The sequence below is a fragment of the Labrus mixtus genome, chromosome 18 (genome assembly GCF_963584025.1).
Source record: "Labrus mixtus chromosome 18, fLabMix1.1, whole genome shotgun sequence".
Classification (NCBI taxonomy): domain Eukaryota; kingdom Metazoa; phylum Chordata; class Actinopteri; order Labriformes; family Labridae; genus Labrus; species Labrus mixtus.
This window is the reverse complement of record NC_083629.1, coordinates 26,156,478-26,166,477: the sequence shown is the minus strand read 5'-3', so window position 1 is coordinate 26,166,477 and position 10,000 is coordinate 26,156,478. Positions and strand designations below refer to the sequence as shown.

Below are 10,000 nucleotides of genomic sequence, written 5' to 3'. Positions count from 1 at the left end.
GTGAGGTAAATTCATATGAACATCCGGCCAGTCGGAGCCGTCCTCATCTCCAAGAGTCCTCCTACAAACCCAGTTTTCTCTGCAGACAGAGTCATGGCGAGGAGATATTCTCAGATAATCAGCTTAGAGGCGTTCATGTCCTGAAGTTTACAGAGACAGTCCACAAAGTTTGTTACGTAACACAGTAACAGTTCAGTCTGCAGATAACACTGACAGCATTAGAACTGTTCAACAGGCTGCAGGCAGCAACATCACACAGTCACACACAGTCACACACATAGTCACACACAGTCACACACAGTCACACACACAGTCACACACAGTCTCACACACAGTCACACACAGTCACACACACAGTCACACACAGTGTCACACACACAGTCACACAGTCACACACAGTCACACACACAGTCACACACAGTCACACACAGTGTCACACACAGTGTCACACACAGCGTCACATACACAGTCACACACAGTCACACACAGTGTCACACACACAGTCACATAGTCACACACAGTGTCACACACAGCGTCACACACAGTCACACATAGTCACACACAGCATCACACACAGTCACACACAGCGTCACACACAGCGTCACACAGAGTCTCACACACAGTCACACCCAACGTCACACACAGTCACACACAGCGTCACACACAGTCACACACAGTCACACACAACGTCACACACAGTCACACACAGCGTCACACACAGCGTCACACCCAACGTCACACACAGTCACACACAACGTCACACACGACGTCACACACAGCGTCACACACAGTGTCACACACAGTCACACACGACGTCACACACAGTCACACACAGTGTCACACACAGCGTCACACACAGCGTCACACACAGCGTCACACCCAACGTCACACACAGTCACACACAGCGTCACACACAACGTCATACAGCGTCACACACAGCGTCACACACAGCGTCACACAGTGTCACACACAGTCACACACAGCGTCACACACAACGTCATACAGTGTCACACAGTGTCACACACAGTCACACACAACGTCACACACAGCGTCACACACAACGTCATACAGTGTCACACACAGCGTCACACACAGTGTCACACACAGTCACACACAGTCACACACAGTCACACACAGCGTCACACACAGCGTCACACACAGCGTCACACACACAGTCACACACAGCGTCACACACAACGTCATACAGCGTCACACACAGCGTCACACACAGCGTCACACAGTGTCACACACAGTCACACACAGCGTCACACACAACGTCATACAGTGTCACACACAGCGTCACACAGTGTCACACACAGTCACACACAACGTCACACACAGCGTCACACACAACGTCATACAGTGTCACACACAGCGTCACACACAGTGTCACACACAGTCACACACAGTCACACACAGCGTCACACACAGCGTCACACACAGCGTCACACACACAGTCACACACAGTCACACACAGTCACACACAGTCACACACAGTCACACACAGCGTCACACACACAGTCACACACAGTCACACACAGCGTCACACACACAGTCACACACAGTCACACACAGCGTCACACACAGCGTCACACACAACGTCATACAGTGTCACACACAGCGTCACACACAGCGTCACACACAGCGTCACACACAGTCACACACACAGTCACACACACAGTCACACACAACGTCACACACAGTCACACACAGTCACACACAGCGTTACACAGTCACACACAACGTCACACACAGTCACACACAGCGTCACACACAGCGTCACACACAACGTCACACACAACATCACACACAGCGTCACACCCAACGTCACACAACGTCACACACAGCGTCACACACAGTCACACACAGCGTCACACACAGCGTCACACAGCGTCACACCCAACGTCACACACAGTCACACACAGCGTCACACACAACAAATAATGGGATGCTACGATGAGCAGCAGATGGGGAGGGGTCAGGGGTCAGGGGGCTCTGTGAGGAGGAGGAGGGGGAGGAGGGTGATAGAGGAACAATGACCTCCACCCCCATCCTCCAGGATGCCGATACACCATGAATCAAAACGCCACTGGCAGACCCCCACCTGTTCCTCACTCCCTCACAAACAAAGGGAGGGGGTCCCATGTAAACCCCGCCTCCTTTCAAAGCATTCACTCGGGTAGTTTAATCCTGGTCTCAGTTTTTAATACTTCATGGTCTTATTGAAAGGTTTAATCCTGCAGAGCCTCCAAACAGGATGTGATATCATCTTTGACTGCAGACGCTCACGTCCACTACCGGCGTCCTCGCACTCACACTGCTGCAGGACTAACCGGGTCTGAAGGACTAACCGGGTCTGAAGGACTAACCGGGTCTGAGCACGAGTACTTCCTGTATGGCTTTATGTGACTTAAAGGGACGCGTGGTCGAGTCTGTGTCCGCACATCAGAGAACATGACTCAGCTGTTTTATTCTGAGTCATGTTAGACACAGACAGAACACTCAGGGATGGATTATACTTCACATCCATGTCGTGTACCCGTGCTCGTGCTGAAGATCACCTCTTCAAATCTTGAATCTTGAACTTGAGGCACTGGTGACCTAGTGGTTGGCATGCACGCCCAATGTATATAGGCTGTGGTCCTCCAGACGGTCTGCCCGGGTTCAGGTCCAACCTGTGGCTCCTTTCATTAAAGGCAGGAAAAGCCTCGTGTCTCTCTCTGACCGACTGGTTTCGTTCTTAAAAGTCGACATCAAAGTAAAAACTCAGGTCCTCGCTGATTGTCCCATGAGTGATAATTACAGGATGTGTTTATATTTAGATCTTCACAATAAACCTCCATGTTTGTAGTTTGTGAATGTTTGTGTTTCTGTGTCTCAGCGCTGGATCGCTCAGGAAACGAGCCCGGAGGAGTACGAGGCCGAAGGTAAATCCAGTCCGAGTCTTTTATATTTATGATTTAGACGGTTTGATGTGTGACACCGTCTCTCCTGTAGGTCAGATGATTTAGACGGTTTGATGTGTGACACCGTCTCTCCTGTAGGTCAGATGATTTAGACGGTTTGATGTGTGACACCGTCTCTCCTGTAGGTCAGATAATTTAGACGGTTTGATGTGTGACACCGTCTCTCCTGTAGGTCAGATGATTTAGACGGTTTGATGTGTGACACCGTCTCTCCTGTAGGTCAGATGATTTAGACGGTTTGATGTGTGACACCATCTCTCCTGTAGGTCAGATGCATCTCTGGAACCCGGACGAGCTGAGCACGCCGCGAGGAGCCGGCGTTCCTCTGTCCAGCTGTTTGGAGGATAGACTGCGTGAAGCGTGCGGTGAGCTGGAGATAGCGTGGGACGGATGTGCTGACCATAACGATCTGCTCGCTCTCTGTGAACACCTGGGCCTGGAGGTGAGAGGGGGCGGGGCCTTTCTTAGATCTCATCATGACAGACAGAGTTTGAATACACGCCACGACTGACCACGCCACGACTCATGACTGACCATGACTCATGACTGACCACGCCACGACTGACCACGACTGACCACGCCACGACTGACCACGCCACGACTGACCACGCCATGACTCACACACACACACACACACACACACACACACACACACACACACACACACACACACACACACACACACACACAGACACAGACAGTTCGGGTGTCATTGTTCCAGTTGATAGTCTGAGCCCACAGTGGCTGAAATAGTCTGCCCCGTCGTCATGGTAATCCTCGGAGGTTGATCAGAGTCAATCCACTTATCAAACTTGTTTTTGAAACGTTTAAGAAGCCTAGGAGCTCTGCCATTGGTCGGCACGGTTTCCTGTGTGTTCCTGGTCACAGCGGGTTTGTGTTTGTGTTTCAGATTCATGTGGACATTCTCCAAAATCTGACCGCAGACGGACTAATGAATGTTCACCAGTTTGTTTCCATGGTAACAAACCAAAACAAACCTCCAACGCCGTCCGCCTCCACGCCCTACAGACAGCTGAAACGACACCACTCCACTCAGGTACGCCACCTGTTGGTTAAAGTCCTGATCTCTGTTTTAGTTTAAGATGTTTTTAACAGAGAACAAAGAAATCATCAAAAAGTTCAGAAAGATGTTTCAAGTGTTAAAGTTAAAAATACAGCTGGCATAAAGTGTTTAAATACAGCTGGTATAAAGTGTTTAAATACAGCTGGTATAAAGTGTTTAAATACAGCTGGCATAAAGTGTTTAAATACAGCTGGCATAAAGTGTTTAAATACAGCTGGTATAAAGTGTTTAAATACAGCTTGTATAAAGTGTTTAAATACAGCTGGTATAAAGTGTTTAAATACAGCTGGTATAAAGTGTTTAAATACAGCTGGCATAAAGTGTTTAAATACAGCTGGCATAAAGTGTTTAAATACAGCTGGTATAAAGTGTTTAAATACAGCTGGCATAAAGTGTTTAAATACAGCTGGCATAAAGTGTTTAAATACAGCTGGCATAAAGTGTTTAAATACAGCTGGCATAAAGTGTTTAAATACAGCTGGTATAAAGTGTTTAAATACAGCTGGCATAAAGTCTGTTTCCTGGTTTCTGACCTACAGCCCTTCGATGAAGGAGGTCGTAGAATAGCGACTCCTTCGGCTCTGAGCAGCACCATCGGCATGCGCCTGTTCTCCACACTCGATGACGGCTCTGGTTTCACTGCGGTCGAGGAGGTCCTGGACGCCTGGATGGAGGAGGGAATAGAAAACAGCGCTGAGATCCTGCAGGTAACGTCAGGCCAGACGGTCTCCTCTGATGCAGATTCTCCAGAATTCAGATTCTTCAGAAGTTTATGTTCAGTTTCACTTCGTTTCTCAGGCTCTGAATTTCAGCCTCAATGAAAAACTGAGTCTTAGTGACCTCACCATGGCACTAGAGAACGAGCTGCTCGTCACCAAGAATGGGATCCACCAGGCGGCACTGGCGAGCTTCAAAGCTGAGATCAGATATTTGCTGTGAGTGAACTTTATTAGGATTCCAGATATTCTAACTTTTTGAATATGTACAATCGTCCTGACCTACATGCAGAGTCATCTATCACCTGTTGATCTTTGTTTGATCTTTGTTTTTGTCTCAGAGAGCAAGTTGACAGAGAGCTCAGGGAGAAGGAGAAAATCCGATCTGACCTTGAGAAAGTTGAGAAACAGAAAACTCAGCTGGCCACTGAGGTGGACGAGCATCACTCTGCCATCGAGCAGATGAACAACCTCAATCTCAGGTGAAAAACTCTCACTTCTTTTTCTGTGTGAACATGTGATCAGGAGGAGTCTGACATGTGATGATCTATGTTTAACCGTCTCATTCCTGAGGTGGTTCGATATCTCCATCTCACAGGTTGAGTATTTAAACCTACAAAGTCTGTGACCTCTGACCCCTGGACAGGTCTAACTAACTGAGTCATCTAAGCGCACATTCCCTTACAGTGAATGAACACATGAAGAGTCGTAGTGACTGAGTGAACACATGAAGAGTCGTAGTGACAGTGAACACATGAAGAGTCGTAGTGAACACATGAAGAGTCGTAGTGACAGAGTGAACACATGAAGAGTCGTAGTGACTGAGTGAACACATGAAGAGTCGTAGTGAACACATGAAGAGTCATAGTGACAGAGTGAACACATGTCTTAGTGAACACATGAAGAGTCGTAGTGAACAGATGAAGAGTCGTAGTGACAGAGTGAAAACATGAAGAGTTGTAGTGACAGAGTGAAAACATGAAGAGTCATAGTGACAGAGTGAACACATGAAGAGTCGTAGTGAACACATGAAGAGTCATAGTGACTGAGTGAACACATGAAGAGTCATAGTGACTGAGTGAACACATGAAGAGTCGTAGTGAACACATGAAGAGTCATAGTGACAGAGTGAACACATGAAGAGTCGTAGTGACAGAGTGAAAACATGAAGACTCATAGTGACTGAGTGAACACATGAAGAGTCGTAGTGAACACATGAAGAGTCATAGTGACTGAGTGAACACATGAAGAGTCATAGTGACTGAGTGAACACATGAAGAGTCGTAGTGACCGAGTGAAAACATGAAGAGTCATAGTGACAGAGTGAACACATGAAGAGTCGTAGTGACAGAGTGAAAACATGAAGAGTCATAGTGACTGAGTGAACACATGAAGAGTCGTAGTGAACACATGAACAGTCATAGTGACTGAGTGAACACATGAAGAGTCGTAGTGACCGAGTGAACACATGAAGAGTCATAGTGAACACATGAAGAGTCATAGTGACTGAGTGAACACATGAAGAGTCGTAGTGACCGAGTGAACACATGAAGAGTCGAAGTGACAGAGTGAACACATGAAGAGTCGTAGTGAACACATGAAGAGTGGTAGTGAACACATGAAGAGTCGTAGTGACCGAGTGAACACATGAAGAGTCGTAGTGACCGAGTGAACACATGAAGAGTCATAGTGACTGAGTGAACACATGAAGAGTGGTAGTGAACACATGAAGAGTCATAGTGACTGAGTGAACACATGAAGAGTCGTAGTGACAGAGTGAAAACATGAAGAGTCATAGGGACAGAGTGAAAACATAAAGAGTCATAGTGACTGAGTGAACACATGAAGAGTCGTAATGAACACATGAAGAGTCGTAGTGAACACATGAAGAGTCGTAGTGACTGAGTGAACACATGAAGAGTGGTAGTGAACACATGAAGAGTCATAGTGACAGAGTGAACACATGAAGAGTCGTAGTGACTGAGTGAACACATGAAGAGTCGTAGTGACCGAGTGAAAACATGAAGAGTCATAGTGACAGAGTGAACACATGAAGAGTCGTAGTGACAGAGTGAAAACATGAAGAGTCATAGTGACTGAGTGAACACATGAAGAGTCGTAGTGAACACATGAACAGTCATAGTGACTGAGTGAACACATGAAGAGTCGTAGTGACCGAGTGAACACATGAAGAGTCATAGTGAACACATGAAGAGTCATAGTGACTGAGTGAACACATGAAGAGTCGTAGTGACCGAGTGAACACATGAAGAGTCGAAGTGACAGAGTGAACACATGAAGAGTCGTAGTGAACACATGAAGAGTTGTAGTGAACACATGAAGAGTCGTAGTGACTGAGTGAACACATGAAGAGTGGTAGTGAACACATGAAGAGTCGTAGTGACCGAGTGAACACATGAAGAGTCGTAGTGACCGAGTGAACACATGAAGAGTCATAGTGACTGAGTGAACACATGAAGAGTGGTAGTGAACACATGAAGAGTCATAGTGACTGAGTGAACACATGAAGAGTCGTAGTGACAGAGTGAAAACATGAAGAGTCATAGGGACAGAGTGAAAACATAAAGAGTCATAGTGACTGAGTGAACACATGAAGAGTCGTAATGAACACATGAAGAGTCGTAGTGAACACATGAAGAGTCGTAGTGACTGAGTGAACACATGAAGAGTGGTAGTGAACACATGAAGAGTCATAGTGACAGAGTGAACACATGAAGAGTCGTAGTGACTGAGTGAACACATGAAGAGTCTTAGTGACTGAGTGAACACATGAAGAGTCTTGGTGAACACATGAAGAGTCGTAGTGAACACATGAAGAGTCTTAGTGACTGAGTGAACACATGAAGAGTCGTAGTGACAGAGTGAACACATGAAGAGTCGTAGTGACAGAGTGAACACATGAAGAGTCATAGTGACTGAGTGAACACATGAAGAGTCGTAGTGAACACATGAAGAGTCGTAGTGAACACATGAAGAGTCGTAGTGACAGAGTGAACACATGAAGAGTCGTAGTGACAGAGTGAACACATGAAGAGTCATAGTGACAGAGTGAACACATGAAGAGTCGTAGTGAACACATGAAGAGTCGTAGTGAACACATGAAGAGTCGTAGTGAACACATGAAGAGTCGTAGTGACTGAGTGAACACATGAAGAGTCGTAGTGAACACATGAAGAGTCGTAGTGACAGAGTGAACACATGAAGAGTCATAGTGACTGAGTGAACACATGAAGAGTCGTAGTGACTGAGTAAACACATGAAGAGTCGTAGTGAACAGATGAAGAGTCGTAGTGAACAGATGAAGAGTCGTAGTGACAGAGTGAAAACATGAAGAGTGTTAGTGAACACATGAAGGGTCATAGTGAACAGATGAAGAGTCGTAGTGAACAGATGAAGAGTCGTAGTGAACACATGAAGAGTCGTAGTGACAGTGAACACATGAAGAGTCTTAGTGAACACATGAAGAGTCGTAGTGAACCTATGAATAGTCGTAGTGACTGAGTGAACATATGAAGAGTCGTAGTGAATACATGAAGAGTCGTAGTGACAAAGTGAACACATGAAGAGTCGTAGTGACAGAGTGAACACATGAAGAGTCATAGTGACTGAGTGAACACATGAAGAGTCGTAGTGACTGAGTGAACACATGAAGAGTCTTAGTGAACACATGAAGAGTCGTAGTGAACACATGAAGAATCGTAGTGACAGTGAACACATGAAGAGTCGTAGTGACTGAGTGAAAACATGAAAAGTCGTAGTGAACACATGAAGAGTCGTAGTGAACACATGAAGAGTCGTAGTGACAGAGTGAACACATGAAGAGTCGTAGTGACAGAGTGAAAACATGAAGAGTCATAGTGACTGAGTGAACACATGAAGAGTCGTAGTGAACACATGAAGAGTCATAGTGACTGAGTGAACACATGAGGAGTCGTAGTGAACATATGAAGAGTCGTAGTGAACACATAAAGAGTCGTAGTGAACACATGAAGAGTCGTAGTGACAGAGTGAACACATGAAGAGTCGTAGTGACAGAGTGAAAACATGAAGAGTCATAGTGACTGAGTGAACACATGAAGAGTCGTAGTGAACACATGAAGAGTCATAGTGACTGAGTGAACACATGAAGAGTCGTAGTGCCCGAGTGAACACATGAAGAGTCGTAGTGACAGAGTGAACACATGAAGAGTCATAGTGACAGAGTGAACACATGAAGAGTCGTAGTGACAGAGTGAAAACATGAAGAGTCATAGTGACTGAGTGAACACATGAAGAGTCGTAGTGAACACATGAAGAGTCATAGTGACTGAGTGAACACATGAAGAGTCGTAGTGAACACATGAAGAGTCATAGTGACTGAGTGAACACATGAAGAGTCGTAGTGAACACATGAAGAGTCTTAGTGACTGAGTGAACACATGAAGAGTCTTAGTGACTGAGTGAACACATGAAGAGTCTTGGTGAACACATGAAGAGTCTTGGTGAACACATGAAGAGTCGTAGTGACAGAGTGAACACATGAAGAGTCGTAGTGACAGAGTGAACACATGAAGAGTCATAGTGACTGAGTGAACACATGAAGAGTCGTAGTGACAGTGAACACATGAAGAGTCTTAGTGAACACATGAAGAGTCGTAGTGAACACATGAAGAGTCGTAGTGACAGTGAACACATGAAGAGTCGTAGTGACAGAGTGAACACATGAAGAGTCATAGTGAACACATGAAGAGTCGTAGTGACAGTGAACACATGAAGAGTCTTAGTGAACACATGAAGAGTCGTAGTGAACACACGAAGTCGTAGTGACTGAGTGAACACATGAAGAGTCGTAGTGAACACATGAAGAGTCGTAGTGACAGAGTGAACACATGAAGAGTCTTAGTGACAGAGTGAACACATGAAGAGTCGTAGTGAACACATGAAGAGTCGTAGTGACTGAGTGAACACATGAAGAGTCGTAGTGAACACATGAAGAGTCGTAGTGACAGAGTGAACACATGAAGAATCATAGTGACAGAGTGAACACATGAAGAGTCTTAGTGAACACATGAAGAGTCGTAGTGAACACATGAAGATTCGTAGTGACAGAGTGAACACATGAAGAGTCGTAGTGAACACATGAAGAGTCATAGTGACTGAGTGAACACATGAAGAGTCATAGTGACTGAGTGAACACATGAAGAGTCGTAGTGACCGAGTGAACACATGAAGAG

General features: G+C 45.8%; 1 protein-coding gene across 3 annotated transcripts in view; it reads left to right on the top strand.

Moving 5' to 3' along the window:
* nin (ninein (GSK3B interacting protein)) overlaps positions 1-10,000 on the top strand; it is a 43,982-nt gene that overhangs the window by 3,662 nt on the left and 30,320 nt on the right. For all 3 annotated transcript variants that reach the window (XM_061063620.1, XM_061063622.1, XM_061063621.1), the window contains exons 4-10: positions 1-5; positions 2,882-2,927; positions 3,233-3,408; positions 3,877-4,023; positions 4,590-4,757; positions 4,849-4,985; positions 5,108-5,248. The exon at positions 1-5 is cut by the window's left edge and continues 153 nt beyond it. In XM_061063620.1, coding sequence (XP_060919603.1) covers positions 1-5; positions 2,882-2,927; positions 3,233-3,408; positions 3,877-4,023; positions 4,590-4,757; positions 4,849-4,985; positions 5,108-5,248 — 820 coding nt within the window. The remainder of the gene's footprint in view (positions 6-2,881; positions 2,928-3,232; positions 3,409-3,876; positions 4,024-4,589; positions 4,758-4,848; positions 4,986-5,107; positions 5,249-10,000) is intronic.